This window comes from Natator depressus, chromosome 7, assembly GCF_965152275.1.
Source record: "Natator depressus isolate rNatDep1 chromosome 7, rNatDep2.hap1, whole genome shotgun sequence".
Taxonomy (NCBI): domain Eukaryota; kingdom Metazoa; phylum Chordata; order Testudines; family Cheloniidae; genus Natator; species Natator depressus.
This window is the reverse complement of record NC_134240.1, coordinates 122,943,034-122,960,711: the sequence shown is the minus strand read 5'-3', so window position 1 is coordinate 122,960,711 and position 17,678 is coordinate 122,943,034. Positions and strand designations below refer to the sequence as shown.

At 67.5% G+C, this 17,678-nt stretch overlaps 1 protein-coding gene across 1 annotated transcript; it reads right to left on the bottom strand.

Annotated features, from left to right (window-relative positions):
- Positions 1 to 5,731: 5,731 nt before the first annotated feature.
- HOGA1 (4-hydroxy-2-oxoglutarate aldolase 1) lies at positions 5,732 to 17,429 on the bottom strand. Its single transcript, XM_074959527.1, has 7 exons — positions 17,126 to 17,429; positions 12,977 to 13,105; positions 12,276 to 12,403; positions 10,670 to 10,804; positions 9,621 to 9,717; positions 9,051 to 9,184; positions 5,732 to 7,037 (listed from the first exon to the last, which is right to left on the bottom strand). Exons 1-7 carry the CDS (start codon positions 17,352 to 17,354, stop codon positions 6,888 to 6,890), a joined length of 1,002 nt encoding a protein of 333 aa, XP_074815628.1. The 5' UTR covers positions 17,355 to 17,429; the 3' UTR covers positions 5,732 to 6,887.
- Positions 17,430 to 17,678: the final 249 nt, after the last annotated feature.

Below are 17,678 nucleotides of genomic sequence, written 5' to 3'. Positions count from 1 at the left end.
GCGGTCCCAGGGGCAGAGGAGTCTGCAGCTCGACCCTGGCAAAGAAGTGGCGACCTCAAGAAGGCCTGGCACCCGAGGGGTTTTTTCTGGAAACCGTAGAAAGCTGCCCGGCCTGCAAGTGGCCAGCAGGGAGATGTACGCTAAACGCCTTAAGAGCGACCTGGTGGAGCTGTGCAGGCAGAGGGGGTTGCGCATCGGGAGGTCCACCAAGGAACAGCTGATTGCCCAGTTGGAGGAGAGGGATCGCTTGGATGACCTGATCCCTGTCCCTGAGGGAAGCCGCCCGGCGGACGCAGCGTGGGCCCTCGGGCCTGACCGGGCTGGGAGGGGTCAGACTGCTGCCCAGGACATCCCGAGACCCTTCCTACCTAGGCCTGGGGGAGGGGTTGGGGGAAGCCCAGTGAATACCGAGGGCACCCTAACCCCGGCAGCCAGCAGGGGATCCTCCTGGCGGAGCTCCCCATCCCTGGAGCAGAGGCGGCTGGAATGGGAGAGGGAGATGAAAATGAGGGAGCTGGAGGATCATGAAAAGCAGCGTTAGCATGAGCAGGAGGAGAAGGAGAAACAGAGGCAGCATGAAGAGAAGCAGAGACAGCATGAACTGGGGCTGGCCAGGCTGAGGAGCAGTGGGGCCCCGGCTGCGGTGAATGTGGGGGGACCCAAGACTGCAAGGAGCTTTGATAAGTGCTTCCTGGCCCAGCGGAAGGAGGGGGAGGACATAGATAGCTTCCTGACGGCCTTTGAGAATGCCTGTGAGATGCACAGGGTTGACCCTGCAGACAGGCTCCAGTTTCTCACCCCCTTACTGGACCCCAAAGCCCCCACAGCCAAATGACGGGGCGGAGGCAGGGGACTATGAACTGTTCAAACAGGCCCTGCTCCGTGAGTTTGGGCTGGCCCCCGAGATGTACCGGAGAAGGTTCCTGAGTCAGCGTAAAACGCCTGAGGTCACCTACCTACAACTGGTCAACCGGATGCAGGGATATGCCCGCAAGTGGACAGCGGGGGCCCAAGCTAAAGAGGACCTGCTGGACCTAATCGTACTGGAGCAACTGTATGAACGGTGCCCTTCCGACCTGAGGCTGTGGCTGGTGGACAAAAAGCTCGAGAACCCCCAGCATGCAGGGCAGCTGGCCGACGAGTTTGTGAACAGTCGGTCAGGGGGTAGCCGGGAGGAGTCCCAAAAGAACAGGCCCCCCCCCCAATGCAGAGAGAGTCACCATGGGGCCTCCCAGCGGGGAAATAGGGAGAACCCCCTCCAAAGGGGAACGCCTGGCGTCAGGACCATCTGACCCGCTCGAGGGGACCAACGTGACCTGAGCTGCTATCACTGTGGCCAGAGAGGCCACGTACGGACCCAGTGCCCCGGGCTCAGGGACAGACTGAGCAGACCCAACCTACCCAGGGTTAACTGGGTAGGGACTCAGCTGGACGAGGGGCAGACGGCCCAGGAAAGGGGGGCTGCCAGCTTACCACCTGCTTGGGAGGGAAGAGTACCCCCGGCCAGCTCCGCCAGGGGCTGGAGGCTCTGGACTCAGGGTTCTTGGTTTACAGGGTGGGCGCGGGGCTGTCCCTCCGGAGAGAATGCCTTGTTCCCCTGGAGGTGGATGGGAGGAAGGTCAATGGATACTGGGATACGGGTGCGAAGGTGACGCTGGCCCGGCCTGAGGTGGTGGCCCCAGATTGGGTGGTGCCCAACACCTACCTGACCCTGACGGGGGTGGGCGGGACCCCATTCAAGGTGCCCGTGGCAAGGGTACACCTGAAATGGGGGGCCAAGGAGGGCCCCAAGGATATGGGGGTGCACCACCATTTGCCCACCGAGGTTTTGATGGGGTGGGGGACCTAGAGGACTGGCCAAGCAAACCCCAGACCGCCCTGGTTGTGACCCGTAGCCAGAGCCGGCGAGGGGCACTGCGACCTGACCCTGGGGAGGGTACCACACTGGAGGCGCGAGACCCTACTCGGGTGGGGAGGGAGCGCCGAGGGGCACGGCTCAGAGAGGCTGCGGCCTCAGACCTGGCCACTGAGGGGGAACCGGGCCCCATCCCTTCCCCAGCCGCTGAGTTCCAGGCCGAGTTGAGGAAAGATCCCTCCTTGCAGAAGCTCAGGGACCTGGCCGACCTCAGTGTGGGACGGACCATGAGGAGAGGCTGCCAGGAGAGGTTCCTGTGGGAGAAGGGGTTCCTGTACCAAGAATGGGCTCCCCTGGGGAAGTGGAGTCCTGTGGGATCAGGAGGCAGCTGGGGGTCCCCCAGAAGTATCGCCGCAAGCTATTTTACCTGGCCCATGACATCCCCCTCGCAGGGCACCAGGGAATCCGGCGCACCCGGCAGAAGTTGCTACAGAACTTTTTTACTGGCCCGGGGTCTTTACCACGGTCCGGCAGTAGATCCTGTGACCCCTGTCAGAGGGTGGGGAAGTCCCGGGACAAGGGGAAAGCACCTTTGAAACCTTTGCCATAGAGGAGCCTTTCCAGAAGGTGGCCATGGACATTGTGGGGCCTCTCAGCAAGACGACCCGGTCGGGGAAGAAATACATTCTGGGGGTGGTAGATTTCGCCACCCGCTACCCCGAGGCAGTGCCCTTAGCTTCCGTTGAAGCAGACACCGTGGCAGATGCGCTCCTGACCATTTTCAGCCGAGTGGGGTTTCCCAAGGAAGTCTTGACAGACCAAGGGTCCAACTTCATGTCGGCCCCGCTCCGGAGTTTGTGGGAGAAATGTGGGGTCCAGCACAACTGGGCCTCAGCATATCACCCCCAATCCAACAGGCTGGTGGAGAGGTTCAATGGGATGCTAAAGATGATGCTGAAAACCTTTATGAACCAGCACCCGCAGGATTGGGACAAGTACTTACCTCACCTGCTGTTTGCGTACAGGGAGGTGCCCCAGGAGTCTACCGGATTTTCGCCTTTCGAACTGTTATATGGAAGGAGGGTGAGGGGCCCCCTGGACCTGATGAGAGACGAGTGGGAGGGGAAGGCCACTCCCGATAGAGAGTCAGTGGTGGAGTATGTCCTGACCTTCCGAGAGAGACTGGCTGAACTCATGGGCCTGGCCAGGGAGAATCTGGCCAGAGCCCAGAGGAAGCAGAAGGTCTGGTATGACCGCACGGCGCGGGCCCGGGCCTACACCACCGGGGATCAGGTGATGGTTCTCATCCCGGTGAGAAAGAACAAACTACAGGCCGCCTGGGAGGGCCCTTTCAAGGTTGTCAAGCAGCTCAATGAGATAAACTATGTGGTGGAGCTGTCGAACTGGGCGCACCACCGCCGGGTGTACCATGTGAATATGATGAAGCCATATTATGCCAGGGGGAATGTGGTGTTAGCTGTGTGTGGTCAGTGGGAGGAGCAGGGAGATGACCCTTTAGTAGATCTATTCCCTGGGACCAGAGCTGGTTCCCCCCTGGAAACAATTCCCCTCTCGGATCAGCTAACCCCTACCCAGCAAGCTGAGGTCAGGGGGGTGCTGCATCCGTACCGACAGCTGTTTTCCAACCAGCCTGGACGCACTAATCTGACTGTCCACCGGGTGCAGACAGGGTCGCACCCGCCGATAAGATGCCCCCCTTTCCGAGTCACAGGAAAACTGCTCAGGATCTGGAAAGAGAGGTCTGGGACATGCTGGCTTTGGAGATGATCCAGCCATCGGCCAGCCCTTGGGCCTCGCCGGTGGTGCTGGTCCCCAAAAAGGACGGGTCGGTCCGGTTCTGTGTGGACGATCGGAAGCTCAATGCCATCACTGTATCGGATGCCTACCCCATGCCCAGGCCGGACGAGCTCCTAGACAAGCTGGGAGGAGCTTGGTACCTTACCACCATGGACCTTACAAAGGGCTACTGGCAAGTGCCGCTGGATGCAGATGCCCGGCTGAAATCGGCCTTTATCACCCCTCTGGGGCTCTATGAGTTTCTGACCCTGCCTTTCGGCCTCAAGGGAGCGCCGGCCACCTTCCAGCGCCTAGTGGACCAGCTACTGAGGGGGATGGAGAGTTTGCCGTGGCGTATATTGATGACATCTGTGTCTTTAGCCAGACCTGGGAGGACCATGTGTCCCAGGTTAGACAAGTGCTGGACCGACTCCAGGGGGCTGGGCTGACTGTCAAAGCGGAGAAGTGCAAGGTGGGGATGGCTGAAGTATCTCACCTGGGCCATCGGGTGGGGAGCGGCCGCCTAAAGCCGGAACCAGCTAAGGTGGAGGTGATCAGAGACTGGCCCGCTCCCCACACCAAAAAGCAGGTCCAAGCCTTTATTGGGATGGAAGGTTCGTGCCCTGCTTTAGCGCCATCGCCACCCCCATCACTGAGCTATGCAAGAAGGGGAAGCCAGACAAGGTGGTCTGGACCGAGCAGTGCCAGGAGGCTTTCCGGGCGCTGAAGGAGGCTCTGGTCAGTGGCCCAGTTCTGGCAAACCCAGACTTTGACAAGCCCTTTGTGGTGTTCACCGACGCCTCCGACACGGGACTGGGGGCGATGTTAATGCAGGAGGATGAAAAGGGGGAGAGACACCCCATCGTGTACCTGAGCAAGAAGTTGCTACCCCGGGAGCAACACTACGCGGCCATCGAGAAGGAGTGCCTGGCCATGGTGTGGGCCCTCAAGAAACTAGAGCCCTATCTCTTCGGGCGACACTTCACCGTGTACACCGACCACTCTCCCCTGACCTGGCTGCACCAGATGAAAGGAGCCAACGCCAAGCTCCTGAGGTGGAGCCTGCTCCTGCAGGATTACGACATGGACGTGGTCCATGTGAAGGGAAGTGCCAACCTGATAGCGGACGCGCTGTCCCGGAGAGGGGGCCCCGAACTTCCCCAGGTCACTGGTCACAGTGACCCCGCTCAGAGATGTGACGCAGCAGGGAGGGGGGAGTGTTGACCTGGGAATGTGCCCTGGGGACGGGAGACCTGAGAGCCTGTCACCTGAGCCAGGAGGGGGCGGGGGAGGTAATACCTCTGCCTGGGAAACTGGACAAAGGCTGCAGGAGGGAGCCTGCTGGGGGAGGGGACGGTTTCAGTTTCGGGCTGGGTGGTAGAAAGCAGGGAACCCCAGGGCTGGGGTCCAAGCTCCCTGCCCCCCAGAAGGACTTGACTGAGGGGTCCTGGTGGTACCCACAAGCTCTGTTTTGGACTGTGTTCCTATTGTCCAATAAACCTTCCACTTTACTGGCTGGCTGAGAGTCACGGTGAATCCCAGGAAGATGGGTGCAGGCCCCGGACTCCCCCACACTCCGTGACACCCCCCACCTAGCACATGCCCAAATCCATCTGCAGCCCCCCAAAGCCCTGGAACAAAGGCACTTGGGGCCCAGGAGCAGTGACTCTACAGGCGGGGGCGGGGTCCCGCCGAGGACCCGTTCAGAGACCCCGGCCTTGGCACAAGCTTCTCGTGTCCTTGTCCAGCTCTGCCTGCTGGCACTGGGCTCTGGTGCCCCACGTTGCTGGCCAGCCACTCATTGCTGTAGTGGGGAGGGGCACTGGTCAGGGGGCAGGGCCTTGGCTTTCCTGGGGTGGGGAAAAGCGCAGCTCCAGTGGGGAAAGGGCAGCATGCCCAGGTGCCAGGGGAGGGTACGGATACACTGGCAGAGCCCGCTCTATGCTCTGTGCGCCCACGCTGGCTGGCCCTGCCCCTCCCTGGGAGCTAGTTCGTGCCTGCCCTGCGGGTGGCCCGCCTGCCCTGCGGGTGGCCCACCTGCACTGGTGCCCAAGCCCCCATGTTCCTGTTGGGAGCCCCTACAGCACCCCTGCTGGCGGAGGATAATGCCCGACTGCCCCCCACCAGCTACCGAGGCGCCCCCAGGCCACAGGGGCCGTTCCACTTTCTGTGAGGGAGGAGGGCGGAGGCAAGCGCAGTGCGGATGCCAGGGGTTTATTGACAGCTCAGGGTGCACCAGGGACACTGCTCCTCCCCACTCCCACCTTACAGCAGTTAAAACGCCACCCAGGGCTGCCCGGCTCCAGCACTGCCAAGGTCACAGCCACCCTCGGGGCTCTCCCTGGTCGGCAGGGTCCTGGCTGGGTCCTGTGCAGCCCCCACTCTGCTCTTCTGAGCCGGCACAGCTCAGCCGGGGCCAGCAGCTGGCGGGATCCCGCCAGGAGCCAGAGGCCAAGGCTAGCGATGCCCCTTGCCATGGGGCAGCAGCCTCTTCCTAGACTCTGACCCCTGGAGAGCTGAGATCTGCGGGGCACTGGGGCTGGGCGAGGGAAGTTGGGGAGAGGGATGGAGCAGGCATCCCCTCCTGCTGCTGCGAGGGGCTGGCTGGCCCCACAGCACGCTGGAGATGGTTCTCCTGAGAACGACGGCATCGGGCAGTGCGAGGGTTAGGGGCTGGGGCAGTGCCTCTGGCACTATGTTAGCTAGTGAAAGCCGAGTCCATCCCGAGTCACCCCCTGCGCCGGGTCCATCCCGCCACCCCACCGGGAGCCATGGCCTGCAATGGGCGTTTCCCTTCCCGGCTAACCCCACAGCCCTGCGGGGCCCTGTTCCCTGGGCCTGTCCCAGAGCAGGGGCTGAGCCAGACGCCCTGGTGGCCAGGGGTGAATGTGGCCCTGAGAGCAGAGCAGCCTGGGGCATGGGAGGGGGCCGAGCTGGCAGGAAGCCCAGCCAGGCCTCTCCGGGTGGGGGGCTTGAGGGACCTGGGTATGCACCATATCGCTGAGGCCTGGGGGTTGGCTCTGCCCCATGGCAGGGGGCTTGTGGGGGGAAGGACTGCGCCCCCTTGGCCAGCTCTAGGTGTCAGGCAGCGAGGTTTGGGGCTGGGCGGGGGCTGCACTCCTGCCCTGGGGAGGAGGCTGGGCGCCATGGGGGGCTTGGGGACTCCTGGGGAAGCAGAGAGAGGGAAGGTGCCAGTGAGGGGGGAGGAGTGAGGACCCCCGTTCCCCTCCCCCCCTCACAGCCAGCCATTGATGCTAAAGTCTCTGTGCAGCTCCTCCAGCTGGGCCTCGCTCAGCGGGCGCAGGGGGGCACGGCAGGGCCCGCCGTGGTACCCGAACCACTCCATGGCCTGCTTGACCGCCGGGATCCCAAACTTGCGGGTGACCTGCAGGTGCCAGAGACACAGTGAGAGGCTGGCCTGTCCCCCCACCCCGCCTCTGGGCGCTACACCGTCAGCTGTCCCCCCTCCATGCCCTGCCCCTCTCGCCCCCCTGCCTGCAGCCTGGCCAGGTCCCAGGGCGCTGGGGAGGCCTAGGGCAAAAGCATCTCAGCAGGGGCTGGGTTGGGCTCCAGGGAGCAGGGCGCCTGCCCTGGTGACTCCTGACTCCAGCCCAGCTGGCCTGGGCCAGCACGTGTCTGTCAGGGAGGCCAAGCAGGACGCATGCTCAGGGAGCGCGTGGCTGATGCCCGGCACAGTGTGGCCGCCTGTTCGGGGGAGAGGCCTAGGCTGGTGCAGCAGGGGGTCAGGCCCGAGGGGCATTGGCAGAGCTGGGAGGGGGGCACCATATTACAGCAGTCACCTGCCTCCTGCCTAGCTCCAGTCTGCCCTGAGAGCCCCCGGCCAGGCTGCCCCTTGGCCCTAGAGCCCCCGGCCTGGCCACTCCCTGAGGCCGGAGCTTTCAGCAGCTCCAACAGCAGCAGGCAGTGCCTAGGGAGGAGCCCAGGGACCGGTCTCACCGGGAGCCCCCAGGGCAGGGCCCCCGGGCCCAGCAGGAGCCTCTCCCAGGAGTGAGGGCAGCTGCTCCAGTCTCCTGGGCTATTCAGCTTCACAAGATACTGGCCTGGCCCTCCCCCAGCATAGGGACCTGGCAGCGGAGCTGAAGGCGTGGGAGACGGATCCTGGGCTGGGAACCCCGAGTGGGGGGTGTAGCTGGGCAGGACGCCAGGGTTCCCATGGACAGAGGGGAGTTCAGGAGCCCGGGGAGGGCTGGGGGAGCAGGGCCGCACTGGAGCCAGAGCGCACACTGTTCCAGGCACTTCCCACCAGGGAAGGGGAGGCACTGGGCATCCTGCCCGCGCTTGGCCTCCAGCCCAGCCTGGCAGGCTGCCCTCTGCCTTGGGGCTGGGGGCATCTCCCCACCTTCCCTGCCACTCCCAGGCACCCAGACCCTGCCATGCAGCGGGATTGCTGGAAATGGGGAGCAGAGGGCTCATGAATGTGCAAGTGTAATAGGGCCAGGTGGGCAACAAAGTTCTGCCGGTGCCCCTCACTCCCGACCCGCAGCCCCCTGCCAGCCCAGCCCTGCCCCCGCAGCTCTGCCGGTGCCCCTCACTCCCGACCCGCAGCCCCCTGCCAGCCCAGCCCTGCCCCCCCAGCTCCGTCGGTGCCCCTCACTCCTGACCCGCAGCCCCCTGCCAGCCCAGCCCTCTCCCCCCAGCTCCGCCGGTGCCCCTCACTCCCGACCCGCAGGCCCCTGCCAGCCCAGCCCTGCCCCCGCAGCTCCGCCGGTGCCCCTCACTCCCGACTCGCAGCCCCCTGCCAGCCCAGCCCTTCCCCCCCAGCTCTGCCAGTGCCCCTCACTCCCGACCCGCAGCCCCTGCCAGCCCAGCCCTCCCCCCCCAGCTCCGCCGGTGCCCCTCACTCCCGACCCGCAGCCCCCTGCCAGCCCAGCCCTGCCCCCGCAGCTCTGCCGGTGCCCCTCACTCCCGACCCGCAGCCCCTGCCAGCCCAGCCCTCCCCCCCCAGCTCCGCCGGTGCCCCTCACTCCCGACCCGCAGCCCCCTGCCAGCCCAGCCCTGCCCCCGCAGCTCTGCCGGTGCCCCTCACTCCCGACCCGCAGCCCCTGCCAGCCCAGCCCTCCCCCCCCAGCTCCGCCGGTGCCCCTCACTCCCGACCCGCAGCCCCCTGCCAGCCCAGCCCCACCCCCCCAGCTCTGCCAGTGCCCCTCACTCCCGACCCGCAGCCCCCTGCCAGCCCAGCCCCACCCCCCCAGCTCTGCCAGTGCCCCTCACTCCTGACCTGCTGCCTACACAACACTCCAAGGAAAACCTGAGTCCTGCTCTCTTGCGCCCCTGGGAGCTGCTCTGCCCTGAGGCCCTGGAGGCCAGGGAGGGTCTGCCCTGCGCTGGGCTGTGCCGAAAAGTGCCCCGTACCCCCCAGCCCGGGAACGTCTCTTACCGCTACGTTGGGCTCAATGAGCCGGAGCTGCAAGGCCCGGGCCTCCTGCCAGCGTCCCTCCTGGCACAGGCGCTCCAGCTGGCAGAGCGGGGCTCCCAGCACGTTGGCGAGGACACACACCCCCCCGCAGGCACCTGGAGGGCAGAGAGCAGAGTACCCAGGGCCTGGCCACCATCTGGGACCCCAACCTCTCCCCCAGCACCCCATGCCCTCTGTACCCCCACATCCTGCACCCTGCCCCCCATCCTCCCTCCACCACCCCAACCCCCTCCACACCCCCACATCCTGCACCCTACCCCCGATGATCGCCCCAGCACCCCACCCCCTCCACACCCCCACAACCTGCACCCTATTGTACCCCCTGCACCCCAACCCCTTCCCTGGCACCCCAACCCAATTTCCGCAATACCTGCACATCCTGTCCCCCCAACCCACATCCCCCACCACCCTGGGTCCCTTCCCCCCCCCCCCCCGGCTGGCTGAAGCCAACACTGCCCATACCCCCGAAGCCCCAGTACATCCCCCTGCGGGGGCCCGGGTGAACCACGGCGGCGGAGAGGCTGCCCGTACCTATGGCGTAGCCAGCCAGCAGGAAGCCAGCCGACCCCACCAGCACCTGGAACGCCTCCGTCCGGGTCTTGTGGACAATCAGCCCCAGCCGGGTAATCTGGGGAGACACAGCGCATCCTGCCGGGAGCCAGGAACACCCCGAGTGCCCACAGCCCCCAAGCACCGTGGAGCTGTGGGCACCGTGCGCTGGGCAGGCTCCAGAAGGCCAGATGGCCTGTCAGGGCACACACTAGGCCACCAAGCAAACCAGCCTGGGTAGGCTCTACACAAACAACCCACCCGTGGCACCCCCCACACTAAGTAACAGGCTCCACCCCAGAGCAGCCCTGTGGCTGGGGCCCAGACGGCTCCTGGGAGATTCCACAGGGATTGGGGGGGGAAGGGGCAGAGAGAGAGTGTGTGTGTGGGCGGGGACTCCTGGGTTCTTATCTTGGCAGTGGGGAGAGTTCCTTCCCCACACTGTGTCGTGCCTCAGTTTCCCCGCCTGTCTGCTGGGGGCACTGGCCCTGACACCTGCTGGGTGCGGGGTCAGTCAGTGTCTGTAACGCACTTTGGCTGCAGGAAGCGGTGATGGCATTGCTGGGGGGAGGAAAGTGGGATGGGGCAGGGCGATGGGGGCTGGGCCCTGCCAGTGCGGAGGCCCCGGCGTGAGGGGACCTCAGCCGGGTCCGAAGGCCTCACCCAACAGCCACTCGGGCTGTGCTGGTGCCCGGCTGGCAGAGCCACTGTCCTGGCTCCAGACCCACAGGATGCTCCAAGCTGCCCCCTGCACAGCCGCCCCAGACTCACCCCCTACCCGAGTGCAGCGAGCCCCCCACACCGGGCAGGAGGCTCAGCAGGGCCTGCTCAGCCCCTCCCCAGTCTCCCAGAATTGGGTCAGCCAGGTGAGCCCCTGGCCCAGCGCTGGGGTGAAGGGCCCCTGGTTTCACCCTCTCCCTGGGTGGGAGGCCCTGACTGAAGCTGGAGCCCGCAGGGCTGAGCCGGGCACGGTGGGGTGAGGGCTCCCCGGGGTGGCTAGGCTCAGACATGGCCCCTGCTCCCCCACTCACATCCCCCCCGCTGTCCTTGAGGCCCACGATGTTGGGGTGCTGTGACAGGGTGAGCACGGCCTCCAGGGGCAGCTCCAGGCCGGTGTTGGCTGGGACGCTGTACAGCACCACGGGGATCGGCGATGCATCTGCCACCTGCGGACACCGAGAGGGGCGCTGGGCATGGGCCCGTAGGACAGGGGAACAGCCCCTGCCCCTCACAGCCTGCGGCCAGCCAAGAGCCCCTGCTAGGCAAAGCGCCCTCCCTGCACCCAGCGCACCAGTGTAGGGCCTACATAAATGACAACCATTCTGGCTTGTGTGGGGCCTCCATAAGCAATGGGGCTGAATTTCACTCTCCCGTCCCCTCCCCCAATCTCAGCCCCTGTCGCCAAGACCAGGGGGTGACGGAGCTGACGGTGTCGCACGTAGCGTGTCACGTCACACTCCCTCAGCTTCCCCCCACCCCCAGAGCCACTGGCTCTTTGCTCCCCTCCACCCTGGGAAGAGGCATCCGGTCACTGAGATGCAGGGTTGACAGGTGTCCGGTTTTCGGCTGGAACGCCCAGTCGAAAAGAGACGCTGGTGGCTCCGATCGGCACCGCCAACCGGGTCATTAAAAGTCCGGTCGGCAGTGCCCTGGAGCTAAGGCAGAGCTGCCTGCCCTGGCTCCACACGGCTCCCAGAAGCAGCGGCACGTCCCCTCTCCGGCTCCTACGCGTAGGGTCAGCCAGGGGACTCCGCACTCTGACCCCGCTGCAAGCGCTGACTCCAAGAACTGTGGCCAATGGGAGCTGCAGGGGCAGCGCCTGCGGACGGGGCAGCGCACAGAGCCACCTGGCCGTGCCTCCACATAGGAGCCAGAGCAGGGACATGCCGCTGCTTCCGGGAGCTGCTTTGAGGTACGCGCCACCCGGAGCCTGCACTCCTGAGCCTCCCCCCACCCCCCAACTCCCTGCCCCAGCCCTGATCCTGCTCCTGCCCTCCAAATCCCTCAGTCCCAGCCCGGAGCAGCCTCCTGCACCCCAAACCGCTCATCCCCAGCCAGAGCCCTCACACTCCCTGCACCCCAACTTCCTGCCCCAGCCCAGAGCCTCCTCCTGAACCCCTCCTTTCTGGCCCCACCCCGGAACCCGCACGCCCAGCCAAGAGCCCGAATCCCCTCCCACACCCCAACCCTGAACTCCTCGGCTCCACCCCCGGCCCGGAGCCCCCTCCTGCACCTCAAACCCCTCATCGCTGGGCCCACCCCAGAGCCCACCCCCCCAGCCGGAGCCCTAACCCCCCCCGCATCCCAACCCCCTGCCCCAGCCCGGAGCCCCCTCCCATACTCTGAACTCCTCGGCTCCACCCCAGCCAGGGTCCTTTTTCGAGCCTAGCCCCACCCCCTCATAGGCCCCTCCCTCTGCAGAGGCCCTCCCCCTTCCCCCGAGCCCCTCCCCTGTAGGGCCCCTCCCCTTCTTCCCCCAAGTCTCCTCCCAGAGCCCCCCTTCCTGTAGGCCCCTCCCCCTGCAGAGCCCCTCCCCCTTTGTTCAAAGGCCCCTCCCCCTAGCACTGCAGGGCCCCCACTCCCCCCGTCCAGCTGTCACTGAGCCAGAGCAGCCCCCGGCTGCGGCCCGTCCCGTACCTGGCTGTAGTGGTGGATCAGGGCCGCGCTGGTCATTGCGCCCCGGTAGTAGCAGGGTGTGACCACCAGGGCGGCGTCGGCGCCCGCCTCGGCCATGCCCACGGTCATCGCAACGGTGCCCTGCGTGGCTGGGGGGAGGGCGAGCGGGAGGTCACGTCACGGCCCTCGCCAGAGCATCGCGCGGGGCCATGGGGCCTGGGACAGGGACCCAGCCGGGGGCAGGCGCAGGGCCCAGGCACTGGGGGGCGGGGGGGGCGGAGGGGTCCAGGCCCAGGCACTGGGGGCGGGATGGATGGGGGGGCCGAACCCGGGCCGGGGGGGATGGATGGATGGGGGGGGCCGAACCCGGGCCTGGGGGGGATGGATGGGGGGGCCGAACCTGGGCCGGGGGGGATGGATGGGGGGACCGAACCCGGGCCAGTGGGGATGGATGGGGGGGCCGAACCCGGGCCGGGGGGGGGGGCGGATGGCGGGGCGGAACCCAGGCTGGGGGGGGGGTGGATGGATGGGGGGCAGAACCCGGGCCAGGGCGGGGATGCTTGGGGGGGAGATGGGGAGCGAAGCCTGCAGGCTGCAGGGGCCGGTGGTGCAGCACTAAGGGGCCCTGGCCCGGGGGTGGGAGGGGAGTCAGGAGCCTGGCCCTGTGGCCATGGCACCCGCCCAGGCACGTCCACGGTGACCCCCCCATCCCTGCCTCTCACATTCGCAGCCCGACCCGGCCAGCAGAAGCTTGTCCTTGGGCACGGCTTGGCGCACGCGGCTCACCACGGCCAGCCGCTCCTGGGGCGTCAGGTAGGGGCACTCCCCACTGGAGCCCTGCACCACAAAGCCTGCAAGACAGAGCACAAGGCCGTTGGGCTGCCCCAGAGCTCCCGGCACCAGGGGTGGCCCTTGGCCAGCCCCCCGCACAGAGGGGCAGGCAGGACCCAGGCCCAGGGGGGGCAGTGCTGGGCCAGCGGGGCTGGATGGGGGTGAAGTGCCCAGATCCCGTTAGGGGGCTGCATGAGGGATAGTGCCCAGCTCCAGGGTGGCAGGGGCATGGGAGGGTGCCCAGCCCTGGGGTGGGGGGCACATAGGGGTGGTGCCCAGTTCCAGGGGCACCCACCCTTGCAGCCCAGCCGAGCACTGGTACAGTCCTTCCACCCAGTGCCCTCGCTGGAGCCTTTCGATGAGGGTCCCGCCCAGGCCCTCCCCAGGGACACGCAGGGACCCCTGGGCAGACCCAGCGGGCGTTTCTGCAGTGAAACCCGCAGCTGGCCCAGGGCTGCCCACACAGCTGCCATGACACCCCTCGGGCAGAGCCGTGTGACAGCCCTGGGCTGGGGCAAGTGACCCCGGGCACCACTGTTCCACAGACCCCCAGAGCCGCAGGCCAGTCTGGTGACACCCCCACCCAGCCAGGAGCCCCATGGCTGCCTCGCGGCCTCAGACCCCCTCAGCTGCCAGCCCGTCCGCAACCCTGCCCCGGCCCTGCCCTGCTCCAGCCCTGCCCCTGCATCCTGACCCCCACCTCTCGGGGTGACTCCAACCCACCTGCAGCCTGCGGCCAGACTCTGCCTACGACCCTGACCTGGCCTGGCCACAGACTGACCCACGGTTTGTTCCCAGAGCCCCGTTTCAGCGCTGCTCTCGGCCGGGTCCACACCATACGTCTGGCTTCGCCTGCCGCTCCAACCACCAGGCCTGACTGCCTAGCACCCAGACAGGTGGATCCTCCCGGGGGAGACTCGACAGAGCCCCTTCACTTTGGGGCACCACATGGGCACCGTAGCCCTAAGAGCTGCAACCAAACTCAGGCCCTGCCCTGGAGCCCCACCGAGGCAAGGAGGCCAATCAGGGGTCCCAGCAGGGGCAGGAACCATACACACCCACCCACCCACCCGCACACAGAGCCGGGAGGTGCCAGAGCACACGGCCTCCTCGGGCCCCAAGGGCGCGAACCCCATCACTTGCTCACCCCCCTCCGCACCCCTCACAAATCACCCCACAAGGGACGCTCACAAAGAGTTTATTGCCTGATGGTGGGGGCGCGCTGCGGTCTCCCCACCCAAGGCTGCAGCTGCCCGGGAAGGGGCACCATGTTCCCAGAGCCCCGACACTGACACGTGGGCCATGAGGCCGCGAGTGTGCCCGGGGCAAGAGGCTGACAGAGGGTGGGTGCTGGACGGGGGCACTCGTCACACCCGCTCTTCTGCCCGTGGCTGCATCCCCTCGCTTGCTCCTTGCCCTGCTGTGCTGGTAGCCGTGGGCCCGAGGGGCAGGGGGCAGGGCCCTGGCTCGCTGCCCCTGCTGTGGGGATGGGCGCAGGAAGCACAGAGCCTGGGGACCGGAGCCCCGGCCCGGGGCTCAGTCCCTGCAGCGGCGGGCCAGCCTGGAGTGGTCCGTGTGGGCGGGAGCTGCCGTGGCACGTGGGCCCGCAGCCTGGCGCTCGCTCCCTCCGTGCTGACGGGCGTGTTCGGGCTGGGCCTGGCCGCCTCCACCTGGCGGCTGATCTGGCAGGAGGTGGCCCGCAGCAGCAGGGCCTCGGCCAGGCGCCTCCTCGGGGCACCGCTCTCCCTGCTGGGCTCGGTGCCCCGGTTCCCCTCCTCCACGGGCTGCCCGGCCCTCCGGCGCCCGCTGGGCCTCTCCTCTGCCCCTGCTGTCTCGCTCTCCTCGGGGAAGCAGCTGTAGTACGACCTGATCCACTGCGGAGCCTGCTCCGGCGCCGGGCGGCCCCCCCCGGGGTCCCTCCTCCACAGGAACAGGGCGCCGGCCCCCAGCAGCAGGGCAGCCCCCAGGGCCAGCACCACCTTCCAGCAGCAGGAGGCCCTGGCTGACCCCATAGGCCTGCGGTCAGGGCCAGGCAAGAGCAGGGGGCCGGGGCTCATGGGACAGCGGGGCCATGCCGGGCAGAACAGCACCTGGGGAGCAGGCGTGGGTCCCAGCTGTTCAGCCTCCCTGCTCCCCCGGGCAGCGCCCGGGTCACCAGTCAGGGGGGCATTGTGAGGGAAGCACCTGACCCTGCTGGTCTCAGGGCCAGGGAGAGCACGGGGCCGGGGGAGCAGGGCTCTGCGCTTGGGAGTCTCCGAGCAGGGTCCCGACAGTGGAAGCGGCTGAGTCTGGGGCCAGCTGAGTGTGGGGCCGGGCACGGAGGCAGCGGTTCGGCCCCCGGACGAGCTGTGGGAGACCTGGCCCTGACCCACCAGCAGGTGTGTGCTGGGGGCCCCAGCCAGGCAGCATGCCCCTTGTCCCGGGACGCTGCCACCCAGGCTCCAGGCTTGGCCTAGAACCTGGCCGGGGCCAGCAGCCTGCCCCACGTGCCCCGGTCTGACTGGGCACTGACGGGGGGGCCAATCCCAAAGAAAAACCCTCCGCCCCCTAGTGCCCTCGGCCAGTTCTAGCCACCGTGGTCCAAGCGCCCTGCCTGCACCATGCCCAGCACCCAGGGGGCCCGCGAACGCCAGCACGCGGTGGGGCAGGAGCCCTGAGCAGGGGGCGCGCAGGGTCTCGATGGGGGAGAGCAACCCTCGGGGAGTGGGGTTGAGGGTGCGCAAAGGGCCTCGTCCGGCCCGGGGAGCCAGCCCTGCGGGGTGGGCACGGAGTCTGCCTGGGCGCATCAGGACTGAGCCCAGGACAGGGCGAGCGGGGCAGCCAGCCAGGGCACAAAGCCCGGGGGCCGGAAAAATTACACCCAAAACCCCAGACTGGGGGGGAATCTGCCTGCTTGTTCTGGGCCCGAGAATGCTCCTTACAGCTCTGGAGCACGTGCTCTTGCTAGGTTACCTGAGTGGCAGGGGCTGGTGGGGGAGATGGGGCGGGAGCTGTTTTGGGGGGTTAGGTGGGGCAGGGGTTGGTGTGGGGTGGGAGCTGTTTGGGGGCTAGGCAGGGTGGGAGCTGGGGGGGATGGGCGGGGAGCGGCTGGTGGGGGTTGGGCCCATTTTGGCAGGGTGGGGGCCGTTGGTATGTAGGGGGCTGGGAGTGTCGGTGGGTGGGGGCCATTTGGGGGACTGAGAGGCCCGTTGAGCCAGGTGCCGAGTCTCCCCACCACTGGCTCCGTCCCCTGCCACGCAGCGTCCACCCACCCCAGCTGCACAGACCCTGCGAGTGGGGCCACGATCCCTGGCCAGGAGCCTGCAGCGAGTTCCAGCCAAGCCCACCCCTCCTGCCCCTTCCTTGCCCTCCTGCTCCCTGGGCTGGGGCACCGCGCCCACCCCCATGCGGCCAGGCCCCGGGTGGGGCTGGGCCACCCTTGTGCCAAGGGGCCTGGCTCCCTCCAGGCCCAGGTGTGCCGCTGACCCGCTTGCCCACAGGTGGCAAGCCGGGGTGAGGCGGGAACGCGCCCGTCTGGAGGGGCTGGGGGTTCCCGTTCTGCTCGGCTGAGCCTGTTACCCCGCCCCCATGGAGCTTCTGCCGGGCAGCTCAGGGGGCCCCATGCGACAGGAGCTGGGGGGCTCTGGCCTGCTCCCGGTGGCCAGGTGCCTGCCCCACAATCCGGGCTAACCGGCCCCACAGGAGCTGAACGGGACACAGCCAGAATCCCCCACAGCCCTAGAGGGCGGAACTGGAGTGCGGGGGGCAGGTTAGCAGGGTGGGGGCGCACACACAGGGCGGGGATGTGTGGGGCAGGGCGGGGACACACAGGGGCACAAGGGCAGGCTGGGGTGTGTGTGGAATTAGGTAGGGTGGGAGCGTGGGGGGCAGGACGAGGGGGTGGGGGGACAGAGGGGGGCATGTGGAATTGGGCAGGGTGGGGGAATGGCAGTGGGGCAGGGGCAGACCCTGTGCCCGCCAGGGATAGCCAGACCCCACTGTGCAGAGCTGTGGGGCGCTGGGCTGCACGACCCCCGCAGGGCCCCCCCGGCCGGCCTCACCTCGGAAGGGGACCGTGGCGAAGCGGTGCAGGTTCTCCTCCAGCTGCCTGTGGTCCACCTCGCCCTGGGCTGTGAAGGGGGTGGTGAGCGGGGGGAAGATGCCCCGCAGGTCGAGCCGGGTCCCCGGCGCGGCAGGGGAGCTGAGCCCCCTGCCCCACCCGAGGGGGCGCCAGCGTAATGCTGCTAGCCCCAGCCTGAGCGGGGCGAGGAGCCGGCGGGGCTGTGCCATCGCAGGGCCTGGGGGCACGCTCCGAGCTGCTGCCCCACGGCTGCCTTAGCCCAGGGCTGTTAATGATTGATGGGGCTGGCTGGGGATTTGCTGCTCCGGGGGCGGCGAGGTCCCTCCTGGCTGCCTCTCACTGGGGCCCTGCCAGGGGCACCGGGGGCCATGGACCAGTGCTGACCAGTGCCTGGCACGGGCCCAGGGCCCCACCTGCCCAGCCACGAGGGCCCATGTGTCTGCCAGCTGGCCGTGTGTGTGCGGGGGCAGCTGCTCGGCCCCTCTCGGGGTCAGGCCCCCAGGTGCCTCTAGCCGGCCCCTGGGGCTCCCCAC

Coding starts and splice junctions, on each gene's coding strand:
- HOGA1 (XM_074959527.1), bottom strand. CDS start 17,354: ATGGCACAGCCCCGCCGGCTCCTCGCCCCGCTCAGGCTGGGGCTAGCA. Junction 13,106..17,125: donor CGCCACGGTCCCCTTCCGAG/GTGAGGCCGGCC, acceptor TCTGTCTTGCAG/GCTTTGTGGTGCAGGGCTCC. Junction 9,185..9,620: donor GCTGGCTGGCTACGCCATAG/GTACGGGCAGCC, acceptor TCTGCCCTCCAG/GTGCCTGCGGGGGGGTGTGT.